The sequence below is a fragment of the Adiantum capillus-veneris genome, chromosome 9, assembly GCF_014529385.1.
Source record: "Adiantum capillus-veneris isolate H3 chromosome 9, ASM1452938v2, whole genome shotgun sequence".
Taxonomy (NCBI): Eukaryota; Viridiplantae; Streptophyta; class Polypodiopsida; order Polypodiales; family Pteridaceae; genus Adiantum; species Adiantum capillus-veneris.
The window spans coordinates 155,496,372-155,509,911 of record NC_140939.1 but is presented as its reverse complement, the minus strand read 5'-3'; the positions used below and the strand labels follow the sequence as shown (position 1 = coordinate 155,509,911).

Sequence of the window (13,540 nt, the reverse complement as noted above, 5' to 3'; positions counted from 1 at the left end):
GTCCTAATGAGGCCCTCCAAGTTATAGGGCATGAGCAATGGATGATTAAGAATACTCCTTTCTTTGTGTTTACATTGTATGCGGGATTCGACCATAGAGGGGAAAAACCTACCAAGGTACCCATTCAAATTGATTTTCCTCACCCGCCTATCAACTTTTATCTCTGGTTGACATAATTGGTTGCTCAAATTGGCAAAGTTCTAGTACAAGTCGTGAGGGGAAATCAACCCTAATTGGGATCCCTAGCTTCTTATTGAAGTAGACACTAAACAAGAACTCACATGTGAAATCAATATCAAAGACTCTATAGGAAACTGTCTTCATACCCAAAGTGTCTTCTAGAGGAATCTTCTTAATCATTGCTTCCACTATATGAAGCAGGGTCATCTGATAAAAAGTTATCAAGAGCTAGCTCCAAAAGAACCATAGAAGAATAAACTAGATGAAGCTGAGAAGCCTTTTAAACATGTCCAAAAAAAACTCTTATTGATCTCCCAAGAATATAAAAAGCAACCCTCCTAAAGGACAAGTTTTCTATGCTGTTTTGGAAGATTTTTTTGATCCTTTTAACTATGATATTCCTACTAACAACTAGGATTTGCAAGAGTGCAAAGCCCCTTCCCCATAGGTTAATAAAGAGCAAGGTAACCACACTCCCCTTCTCAATAAGGATTTGAATGTTCTTATGGACCAAAAATTGCCCTCCAAGCCCTAGAGACTTAGGTGGGGGTACAAACTCACAAGATTCCTCCTCTGAAAGTGAAGGGGATTCCATATCTAATACACAAATACCAATGATCCACGTAGAAGAGTCTCAATCAACTTTTGAAAAAGAGCTAGAAACAGAAGACAACAAAGAGAAGTATAAGATTGCCAACTCACCTGGCCCTTCTGAGGACACCAACATGACAATAGCTGAAGAAGAATCCCTACCCACCCAAGGCAAAGGTAAAACCAAGAGAAAGAGAGAAAACACCCCTGATCCTTCTTTGTCCTTTCCAGTAATCTAGTAAGAAATGAAGGTTCCAAAGCTAGCATTTGTAAGTTACAATTGCACGAGGATAACTGATCCCCCCAAACTAGCAAGTCTAAAGAAATGGATGCATGAAAAGTCTTTAAATGCTGATATTATAAGTCTCCAGGAATTGAAAAATGTAGGCAACAACCTACAATTCAATCTAAAAAGATTGGGATCTCAATTTGATTGGTTCATTACAAATCATCAACAATGCAAAGGGTGAACTGCCATCGAAATCAATGCAAAATATTTTGGACTTGTCAAACAAAGCCTCCACTATCAAAGAGACAGTTAAGCTAGTATAGATCTCTCTAAACTATTTAATTATGTAGCTATCAGTCTCGATGCTTCCAATTCCATTTTGAGAGAGCGAATACTTGGGCAAAATGGAGTCTTTTGACTAACCCCGTTTTGTTGGCTGGTTAGTTCAATAATATGGAATCTCTGTAGGATAGACACAAAAGTCAAGGATAGACTATGTCTAAAAAAGAAAAAATCCAATGGGATAATATGGTGGGGAATCTTATCCTAGTGAATATCTCTAAATCCATAGGATTCTTATGGAATAACAAACAATCATGTGAGTGCTACAAAGTTGCTCGACTGGACAAGTTGGTTATGTTTGTTGATTCAATAAAACTTCATTGGTTCATTAATTGCAAAATAGACAAATCTATTCTTCTTTCTCATCACATGCTACTTAGGATAAATCTGATTGTGAATATAAAGCAAGATGGCCTCACCTAGATCAATCTTTGCTCAAACTAGGGTCAAAAAATTACTAAAAGAAACTTTTGAGAATGAATCTTCCGCCTTCAATTATTTGGACATAGCAATTAGGGAAATCCAAAGACTCTTCGCTGACTATAGGAAAAAGGCTAGGGAAATCAAATCTTGTAGAAGAATGATGATTAGGGACAAAATCATAGCTTTGGAGAATAATTTGTCCCCAATAGATTCTCCTCCCTAGGAACTTATAGATCTTAAATAGGTAGGAAGAGCTCCTTGTTGCTAAAAGTACCCTATCTTGGACTAGAGACTTTCCGGGTAGGAAAGATTGATAAACTCAACAAGGTTAAGTTTAAGTTTCTTAAAAAGAAAAAATCCAGAGACTTCACATCTTTTCTTAAAAGTTCAACTAGGACAACAACGTCTAATCATAAAGAAAATATGGAGTTGGCTCATGCCTTCTACTCAAATTTCTTCTCTGGCTCCCCCTCCATAAATGAGGTTGTAAGGAATTTTAGAGCTCACATAGCTCAAATCGGGAAGAAAAATTTGTGAGTGCACATGTACACGGATGCGTGCATGTGCGGTGCAATGTGGCACATTGGAGAAGTGGAGGAGCACGAGATGGTGTGGGTGGAGCAACCTCACGAACCATAAGTGAGGAGCTCCTTATTCTTCATAGAGAAAGAATAAGGGTATATACACACGTGGGAGGGCAGTCGGACACCATACGTCCGACCCCGGACAAAGGTTTAGTGTCCTTACCCCAACTAACTCCCACTTAAAGGTGATGCACCGATAAGTGATACCTACTAGCTAAACTACTAGATGTAGAAGAAACTAGGTGAGAGACTCTCTCAACCTATGCCCACTGGCTCACTCTGTTGATCTACACGCAGTAGTATCGACTCTAGTGATAGGCAAGTGTGCATACCCATGCTAGAGCCTACATGTAAATCCTACATACTACTTTGTATGGTCTGCAAAACTCCAATGTGCATCATGCTAGTGGTAGTCATCGCACGACTGACAACCCCCTGCTGCAAATGCTCCCACTGTAGCTGCTAGATTGGGCCTCAACACTAACAAGTTGAACATGTGATGCTCGAACACCGACAAAATATGTGCAAGCCTGGCTGTACTCACCTCCCCTGTGCTATTTTCATGTACTACATCATCAAGACTACCCATCACATATGGATGTGACAACACTAACACTGGGATAGCTGCAGCCCTCTCACCCATAGGCGGAACTACATATCCTAGCATCAACTCATCATCCTCTTACATGAGCATATCAAAGAACTCCATGTCTCTCTGTGTCTCTAGGGAGCATACTTGCTCTACCTTTGCCTGCACAAACTTTGACAACACCTGTTGTGTCTCACTAGAGCACTACCGCTCTATCTCTGTCTCTACAAAGTCCACTGGCACGTCCTGCACAGCTAAATGCTATGTCTCATTAGCATGATGGAGCTCACCCACAAAAGAGACGCGTCTCGTCTCTCGCTCAAAGCATGCCAACAACAAAATCAAGACTACGTAGTCTCAAACCTCAAACACATGCATAGGATATACTAGGCTGTTGAGGGCTCCTCTGGCAATCACTAATGAGCCGCAATGCATTTGGAAAGACGTCTCTCTAAGTAGTATCTGAAAATCAAATTCTGCTAACTGTCTCATTGAGATCAAGCTCTATCTCAGCTAAGGAACGTAGCGTGTATGATGCAGCACTCGACAAAGACAAAAAAAGATCTCCTGCACCCTCTATGTCAAATGTCAAACCATCAGCCAAGTGCAGACAACCAAAACTCCCACTAGAGAAGGTACTAAACTAGTCACAATGTGGTGTGACATGGAAAAATGCATCCTCATAGCAACCAACATGGAGAAGTGTCACTACTCAAAGACATGTAATCAAGAGGAATGCTAAAGGCAAATGTGACATCACCATCACTGGCATATGAAGCCACTGCTCTAGCATGTGCCAAAACCTCATGTGCACCATGCATAGATCTTTGTTGTTGTCTCATACGCCTGCGACAATGGCGCTTAATGTGCCCTGCGTGACCACAATGCCAACAATGCATGTATCGACAAGAATGAGACCGTCGTCTCTCACTGTCACACGATCATGAAAATCATGACCAATCGCATCAATAACGATGCTCAAATATGCATAAAACAACTCCACAATCTGCTATTTATTACAAGCATAAATTGGGACAAACTGCTCAACCGAGCGTAAAGCGCATAACCATATACACAAGTAGAGAGCAAACTAGCTCAAAAGGCATCGCAAAAGAGAAATTGCCCGCAAAAAACTGCAAAAACTTGTGAAAGGGTAACTATCTATCTATAGCCACATATGCATATGCAATCCTCACTCTTGCAAGAGTGGGTACAAGAACACCAAGCTATGTCCAAGCTGACAAAACGTGTCAAAGTGAGAGTAAACACTTGATCACTGTCAAAGTGGGAATATATCGACCACTGTACAAGATGGCATAACATTGCAAACGTTTATGGCTAGAAGACGGGGAAAAACAAACAAAGTTTCTTTTGCAAAATGAGCCAAAACTCAACGCAAACCGCAAGCCAAAAAACTACAAATAACTGCAAGAGTGGTGGGAGTAAACTCAACCACTAAACCATCAGAGAGTATACTACAAATACGTGTAAACCATGGCGAGCATGTGGGAAAAATCCGGTAGAGTTTCCCCTGAAAACTAAGCAAAAACTCAAAAATCTCACCAAATACGCATGAAAATAGACAATCAGTGTCTCAGTAGCAAAATCCACAAATGGCATATATAGCACTGCCAAAACCTTGGCAAAATACCTCACTCCTGACCGAGTCGCTCTATGGACTTATACCTATCCAAAAACACCCGTAAACCCTACAAACTTGATACATGTGAGTTATACCAAGCTCAAGTTGTATCCACATAATGCATACATAGCATAAAACTACACAAGATCATGCCAAAAGCTCTCTAGAATGCACTATGCAACTTGTGACCAAAACTGATGAGAAACTAGCACATACTAGCTCATCGGTCGATAAACTCATCAACCCAAAACACCTACCAAGAGTTGAGTGCACTCGAGGGAAAAACCCACTCTCTAATGGTTTGTCAGAGCCATACATGTGTTGTTGTGTGTCGTCAAAGCCAAAAATTGAAGAATCATCGAAATCAAAATGCCGTGGAGACTACATCCGCTCCGGATGGGGCTAGAGGAGAGTCGATGCCGCTCTCGGTCTATGGTCTCCTAATGTGTCGAGGTTAGGAAGTCATCATCGATTCCACCTTCCGCCGTCGGGTGAAAGCACGCTAGCTAAATAGCCGCATGATCGATGTTGAAACCAATGTGCCGAGCCGTCAATGCTCAAAGCCGGTGTTGAGCGGTCAATTGCCAAGTCGTAGAGGAAAATCGCCAACAGTCAATACCGTAAAGCGTGTCACCAAAGTAGAGCCACCAAATTAGTGTCAAAAATTAATTTTGAGGCCACCTCCTTCCGTCAAATGGGAGTCTTTGATGCCGAGAACAACGTTGAGAAGAAAATTGTTGAACTCGAACTGATGTCGGGTGATGCCCGGGCTTACTCGCCACCTATGTGCGCACACGCCTATGTATGTGTGTGTGAGTGCACACCAAGAGCTCTCTCTCTCTCTCTCTCTCTCTCTCTCTCTCTCTCTCTCTCTCTCTCTCTCTCTCTCTCTCTCTCTCTCTCTCTCTCTCTCTCTCTCTCTCTCTCTCTCTCTCTCTCTCTCTCTCAACTCTCCTCTTTTGAGGTGCGTGAGTGAGCGGGGTGGGGAATCGGGATTCAAAGTGTCAAAGGCCTCGTGGGAGCGATCCCATGCACACACACTCAAGTTCAGTGTTTATTGGCACTAGCGATAGTTTTTGACGCCCTTCTGCCCTTCAAATGGCTGTTAACCCTGCGTAGGAAGGGCTGACTCGTGAAGAACCCTGCATTTGAAGGGATCGAATTGAATTTTCCCTTCAATTGCGAAGGAATAAAATTGCTATGATCTGTAATTAGAAGGGCCGGCCATCCAATTGCCCTTCAAAAATTGATTTCAAATTTTACAAGTTCTTTAGACCAAGTTTAGTGATGGGTTGCAGTTTCATGATATTGTGCCTTCAACTTGCTAGTTGGTCGTAAGCAATGAGTTGTGAATTTGCACTTAATTTGAAATTTGGTCATGTGAACACTGAAGGTGTGAACGCATGTACATCGTACATCCCAAAAAAGGAAATGTTATGAACTTACGGGCCTTTCAACTTTCATGTTTCGTTATCTACTCACTGCACTCAGTACTCCATTGCTCACGCTGCGCAGGTTTCGTTTCCCTGCCCTCGTTCGAGACTTGAGCAGCCGAGCTGCTGTAGCCTGACGCTGTCCAAACTCCCCACCCTGTTGCGTCAACCTGTTGCGTTTTCGAGTCTCCGACCTGCTGCGAGCTGCATTCTGTGACCTGCAGACCTGCGGGGATAGAGAGCTGCTGCCGCCTACGTCTCCAACCTGCGGTGGCCTCAACTCACACACCCAGCGCCCACCTGCAGGCTGCCTTCATCTTGATTCTCGACCTGTGCGCTCAACACTGCGACAGAGAGTGTAAGAACTGATTTAAAAATTTTATTTTTTTTGGGTTTTTCTTTAAAGTGATTATTGGGGTAGACTAGCAACTATTGGCTTTAGATTTTAGACAGTACTGGCCCCTGGGCTTTAGAGTTTAGACAGCTAGTTTGAAGCAGTGTGCGGGAAAAATCATTTTCACAAACATACAAAAAGCCCTCCAAGACAAATCTAAACCCGAAATTTTACAAAACTAGCCAATATTTTTGCAAAATTACACTATTTTACATGTATTTAAAGCGGAATTTTCTCCTTTTTACCCTCCCCTCGGGGCTCAACCGGCTACTTTGATTTTGCAACCGGCTCAAGGCTAAGCTGAGGCACACTTTTCCCGAACACTGGTTTCAAGGGTGGTGCACAATGCACATTACACATTGCTGCAGCTTGCAGGGATTGCCAACATCATTACTAATTCTTAATTGAAGAAAATAGGGGCAAACAATATATTTGAAACTATTCCGATTTTTACATCATAATTTGAAGCATTTGCTGGCGATAAATTTAAATCTTGCTATATTTTGTCGTCTTTTTTCAAGGCAAGTTTCGACTCAAAAGTTAAAATGTGCATCCCACGTTTGAAGTGTTTTTATGCGTTAAGTCTTAAACTGTTTCAATCTTTTTTTTTCATACTCACAATTTTCAGTGATAGTGTGGTTTTAACTCAATAAAGAATGTATATTAAGTCTCAAGCCAGGTGTGTGACGTCGTAGGTTTCTATCAAAGACTTTAAGATTTCTTTCTTTTCAAGTTTTTTTGAAGTAGCAAAAGTGGTCATTCTGTGTGCAAACCAAAATGAAAGAAACTCTAAAGCGTTTCTTCTTGTAAAGATTTGCTTAAGCTTTTAGCAATAATTATTTATCGTACATATATGTAGGTATTGGGACAATCCAAAATTGAAATAGACTTATGTAGAAGAAATTAGAATAGTCTCAATTTGCCACATGGTCATATGGTTTGACCGGGTGTGTTATCTTGAGCTATCCATTCTTACCAAATGATACTTTGTGCCTCTTTTTCCTATTGTTAATTTCTTTTCTATGCAGTTACAAATTCTATAGTCTCAATTTTCCACATGGTCATATGGCTTGACCGGGTGTGTTATCTTGAGCTTTAGTTTCTTACGAAAACATAGATTATGTCTCTTCTTACAATAACAAGGGTAGCAGACACCTAGGGAGTGTGTGTTACACATACACAATGTCTTTATTTTGTATATAATTATAAATATAGTCTCAATTTGTCACATGGTCATATGGCTTGATCAGGTGTGCCATCTTGAGCTATCAAATTTTGCCTTTAGTTCTTTTATGCAGTTACAAATTCTATAGTCTCAATTTTCCACATGGTCATATGGCTTGACCAGGTGTGTTATTTTGAGCTTTAGTTTCTTACGAAAAGATAGATTATGTCTCTTCTTACAATAACAAGGGTAACAGACACCTTGGGAGTGTGTGTTACACATACACAATGTCTTTATTTCGTATATAATTACAAATATAGTCTCAATTTGTCACATGGTCATATGGCTTGATCGGGTGTGCCATCTTGAGCTATCGAATTTTGCCTTTAGTTCTTCTATGCAGTTACAAATTCTATAGTCTCAATTTTCCACATGGTCATATGGCTTGACCGGGTGTGTTATCTTGAGCTTTAGTTTCTTACAAAAACATAGATTATGTCTCTTCTTACAATAACAAGGGTAGCAGAAACCTTGGGAGTGTGTATTACACATACACAATGTCTTTATTTCGTATATAATTACAAATATAGTCTCATATGTAGGTTGACTTCTCTTCTCTCTTTCTTTATAGGACATCTATATATAGTCACTATGGCAGAAGGTAAGAAGGCATTTCTTCAATCTCTAAGGTCAACTCTCTGCAAGATGATAAGTGACTTATCAGAGAAGCAAGTGCAGAGTATTGTGCAGAATGAGACGCTCATATCAAAAATGCTTGAAAAAGCAATTGTAAGTGCAGTCTCCAAGGAAACCTTTGTTATAAGTAAAGACAAAGCTCACCAGTCTGCTTATAGCATCATTGGTAATATGGAAAAGTGCGCTTGTGATTTATATGAAGCTCTTCCCAAAGGCGTTCAATTGATAAAGCTTAAGGCTTGGGATTTGGCTTGGGGTGCTGAAAGAGAGAAGAGTAAGCGTGCCAAAGATATAGATACACAATTTGTGCTATCTAAAAAGCTACGAAGGGAGCAAGTCAACCATGTGGAAGAGAAGATGGAGACAAAGATAGATTGCCATGGGCATCCAGCTAGGAACCCTCTGCAAAGATCTGCGAGGAACTCGGAGTGTACCATGACTCTTGGAATACCACATGATGCCATCAACTATTTACAGAACTTGGGTGTTGGCTCCTTTGGTACATGCTTCCAAGTAAGAATTGATGGCATTTCGTACCTTCCAAGCGAAAATACTTATGCGGCAAAGCAGTATCAAGGAATGCCAGGACAGAAATTAAAATCCTTCAAGGACGAGGTCAGCTTTGATCTTCGACACAGGGGGATTGTGCGTAGTATTGCACATACTTGCTATGAGCCTTTGATAGCTATTTTTCCATACTTCAATGGAGGAAGCATTGGAAAAATGATGCATAGTCTATCTTTTGAGAAAGGTACCTTCAGCAAAATTGTGAAAAAAGAAGAGAAAGATGGTGCAGGTTCAAGTAAAGGCAAGGCAGCTAAGCTGAATCAAGGAGAACTAACTCGAGTCGTGGCTTTTGCGAACAGTCTTCCAAATATTATAGCTGCTTTAATACATACAATGACCTATACCCATCAAGTAGGTGTTGTTCATTGTGATCTACATCCTTTCAATATTATGTTGGATTTTACAAGGGATTCAGATCCTCGAGTTGGCATCATTGATTGGGGATTAGCCATGAGGCCTGAATCAGAGAAACGTCAATCACTCAATTGTTGTCAAAGCAAACCCCATAAGCCTAAACCTTGGATTGCTCCAGAGCTATTGAAGGACACACATAATGACCATGTGTATACCAGAGAGGTTGATGTATATGCATTAGCCTGGCTTATTAATCAAATGATCATCTTCTGTAGGGAGTTTTCTATGGAATACAGAACCAATTGGCTAGCATCTCGTTCAGCAAGTGAAGCATACCATATTCAGGAGATTATAAGAGCTGGGTATCTTCTATAGGACAAGAGTAGAAAGTCGTTTGAAGAATTGTATGTAGACTTAAGCCACATGCAATTGGATGGGACCAAATGTCTACGGCCATTGGTAGAAATGATGCCAGCCTTTTATTGAGTTAAAGTGAAATTTCTTTGTAATAGGATATTGGCTATCGAAGATGTAACTTTCTTTTGGACACCAAATGTTGGCCCTCAAAGATGTATTTCTTTTGTTTTCAATCAATGTATCTCAAGTGTTTTTATTTTGTATATTTTAAATATATCTTTTGTAGTCGCAAAGATAGTTTATGCTATGTTTTTTAAATTTATTGGTAGATGGCTTCTCTTGGATGACCTAAGAAAAATAAAAAGTAGAGGACCATTCAAGAAGTCCTTGGCTTGCATGATCCTCAACTCTCTCTTGACAAAGAGGCTGGTGAGGCGGCTACTACAGCTTTAGGTAACACTGAAGCTGAAGGTAGCTCAAGCAAAAAGAAGTATGCTTGACGATGGATAGAAAGCTGGAGGATACCTCATCCTTGGGCTTTTCCAACAGTTGATCATGATGGAAAAGAGAGAGTCAAATGTAGGTGGTGCATCTTTGCACATAAAAAGACTCAATTTAGTGGAGAAGGATCTTCAACCTTGCAAAGGTCTGCATTAGATGAGCATGCGACGTCAGGTCTGCATTCAGATGCGAAGGCAATATGGAATGCTCACACTAAAAAAACCACAATTCCCATAAAGAAACACATTGAAATGCTAACAGATGAGGAGAGAGAAAGAATCATCTCAGTCATGCAAACTTTGTGGTTTGTGGTTCGTAGAAATTTTCCTTTTGATGAGTTTTCAAAGCTTTGCAATTTCCAGTGTTTCATGCGGACACCAAATATGCCAATTGCAAGTGAATATTCAGCTTATACGAGCACAATTAGTGCACGAAAAGAGTTCGCAAATGCCATCAAACAAGCCTATTGGGAGAGACTAAAAGAGGAAATTGTTGCTAGTCCCTTTTATTCTTTGCAGATTGATGAGATTACAGATGTAAGCACTCAACAAAACATGATTCTTTATGTTACTTATATGCGGGAACATGGCAATGGCTGTATATGCACGTCATTTGTGGATTTGTTGCATGTCAAAAATGCTGAAGCTGAAAGCTTGTATTCTACCTTGATAGCATTTCTGGACAAAATGAAGCTGCCATTTCATAAAATGATAGGCATTGCAACTGACGGTGCCAGTGTTATGATAGGTGCTAATAATGGTGTGGTTTCAAGATTGAAGAAGGTTGTGCCGCATCTTTTGAGTTTTCATTGTGTTGCACATAGGGAGTCTTTAGCTGCAGGTGATGCATTCAAACTATACAAGGAATTCAAATTTGTGGACAAAGTGGCCAGAAAGTTATATGAATGGGCTTCCAGATCCGCAAAGCGACGTCTATCATTGGCAGAAGTTGTAAAGGACTTCAATCTTGGTCGCAATGGAAAACTGAAGTTGTTAAAAATGCATGATGTTCGATGGCTCTCAAAAGGGCAAGTTATGATAAGGATAGTGCGCTTAATGCCGGCTTTATTGAATGTCTTGAAGGCAGAAGAAGCGGACTTGTATGCATACCTCACAAACTACAAAATAGAGTTTCTTTTACACTTCTTTGCAGATGTCCTTGGAGAGCTCAATGTCTTGAGTTGTAAACTTCAAGAGGATCACATTGATATTTTTGCTATTGGTAACCATTTGAAGGCTTCTATAGAGTCTTTGCAAATGGCTTTTCTAGGGAATGTATTTGGGTGTGAGGCTATGTACACTCAACTTTTTTTGACAAAGGTGATAAATCAACATGGCATCATTGATTACATTGATTCCTCAGGAAATTCACATTCTCATCAACTACATCTTGGCCCTATGTGTGACGAGGATGTTCTTGATCCACATGAAACTTTGCACGGGGTGGTGAATAATTTGGCTTACATGGTGAGGCGGTCCGGGGCGGGCCACAAGAAGAGCAACCTCTAGACACCCTTCAAGGCTCCCGTGCTGCTCAATGGGGCTGGGGCACAACACAACACAAACCAAAACAACAAACCCACAGCCAAATCCCAACTACACAAGGGGCTCCACCTAGTTTAAGAGCGAACTAGGACGCAAAAGAGGAGAATCGTTAGAGCAACCCACAAACAAGCAAGGAATTTACACTAACCTTAACACCAATGGAACACTCTTACACACTAAAACACGAGAGAGAGAGAGAGAGAGAGAGAGAGAGAGAGAGAGAGAGAGAGAGAGAGAGAGAGAGAGAGAGAGAGATAGATAGTGCTGGGGCTACTTTGAAACGTATCGACAATGATCAAGCAAACACAACTATATATTTAAGAAAGAGAGAGAAAGGGGGAGGGGGTGCTTGTTGCATTAATACCTCCTTACAAATCTGTCATGACAAATCAAAGTGAGATTAGTATTTGTTCAACATAGCTTGCATAAATTTCACCACAACACATCACAATAAAAGCCACCCCAATCACTGTCTTAAGGCCAGGGGAGTCCTCTCCACCCTGTCGCCCTCTTACAGTATGTGGGATTTATGGCTAGATTGATGACAACACCAGAAACAAGCTATCAAGAACTTAACAAAAAAACACAAAGACACTTACGCATCATTGTTGTCCATTACTTCACGTTGGAAGGGAGACAAAGTATCCAAGCTTAGTCCAAATCCACCCTCCTTGATTCAGCAAATGTTGGGCTTACACTAGTAGGAGAAATGATAGATTTCGTACTCTCAATTGAATGATCACTCTCTCTCTTACAATGGCATAGAGTTCCCTTGCTAATCCCCTATTACAACACATGCACATGCATAAGACAATAAGCTTCCACTCAAGAGCTCCTTCTAGAGAGGTTGAGCTTGGCTTCTCAAGCTATAGCATAGTGCTCTTGCTTATGGCTCCCCCCTTTTATGCTAGCTACACCCTCCTTTTATAGCAATTTTGAAGGCTAGGGTTACTCCTCTAACCATGGTTGGGTTAGATTTTCAGCAATTTATCTAATTTCTTTTGCTTGGAATTATCAAGAAGTTGGTGGGGAAAGAGAGAGGAGAGAAATGGAGGTGATAGGACTTTTCATAGTGGGTTAGTGTTAGTAGAGTTAGTATTAATTTACAAATGGAATTGGATATTTACAATGGGAGTATCCATGTAGGATACAAATAAGGAAGAAAAACTCTTAAGAGGTAAGAAAAGGTGGATTTCTTACAAGGTTGATGCTCCAAGTGTCTTGAGTAGGGCCAATTTTGACGCTTGTTGACGGTCCACTAGCTTTGACGGTACATTTTTCCTCCACTCTTGACCTTCCTTGAGAGACAAGGTAATTGAAGCTGAGTAATCAACCACCATGATGCTGTCTTTTAAGAGAAGAGGCTGAATTTTGTGGTTTTTTGATAGATATGGGTAATTTGGAGGAGGAAAAATGAGACTAGGTGGTCAATTTTGGAATGGAATTGTGTGTGGGAGGTATGAGTTCACCATGGTTTCTCTTATTCTTCAAGGTTGAGGAGAAGGTGAGTAGTGTGCAGAGAGGAGTGGTGAGAGAGATGGGGATGATGAGTGGAGAAGTGAGTGTGAAAGAGGAAAATGATAAAGTGGAAGAGAGAGTGTGGCTGCATAGCATAGGAAAACTGGGGTCCACTAAAAAAATCATAGCTCACAGCTCGTAGCTCAAAAAAATATGAAAAAATTTGAGGCAAAAGTTCAGCCCACGAGCTACAACTTTTATTTGTATCACCTTTTCAAATTTGGAGAGCAAGTGAATTTTAAAAATTCAGCAAAACCGACCGTTTTTTTCCACTGCAAAGGTCCTTGTGGGGTCCTTCTTTGGATGATTCTTTTGAATACCTCCAAGAGTGAGCCCTCCATAGTGCATGTATGCATGCCACCTACCCTTGACCTTATTTGGTAGGTCTATAATTGAAGATATTGTTGAGATTAGGATATAAGTTAATAGTA

The 13,540-nt window shown here is 40.6% G+C and overlaps 1 protein-coding gene across 1 annotated transcript; it reads left to right on the top strand.

Annotated features, from left to right (window-relative positions):
* Positions 1–10,337: 10,337 nt before the first annotated feature.
* Positions 10,338–11,555, top strand: LOC147451437 (uncharacterized). Its single transcript, XM_086520929.1, has one exon. It carries the CDS (start codon positions 10,338–10,340, stop codon positions 11,553–11,555), a length of 1,218 nt encoding a protein of 405 aa, XP_086377055.1.
* Positions 11,556–13,540: the final 1,985 nt, after the last annotated feature.

What these genes read in the sequence shown, in the direction of transcription:
- LOC147451437 (XM_086520929.1), top strand. Translation starts at nt 10,338, where the DNA reads ATGCAAACTTTGTGGTTTGTGGTTCGTAGAAATTTTCCTTTTGATGAG.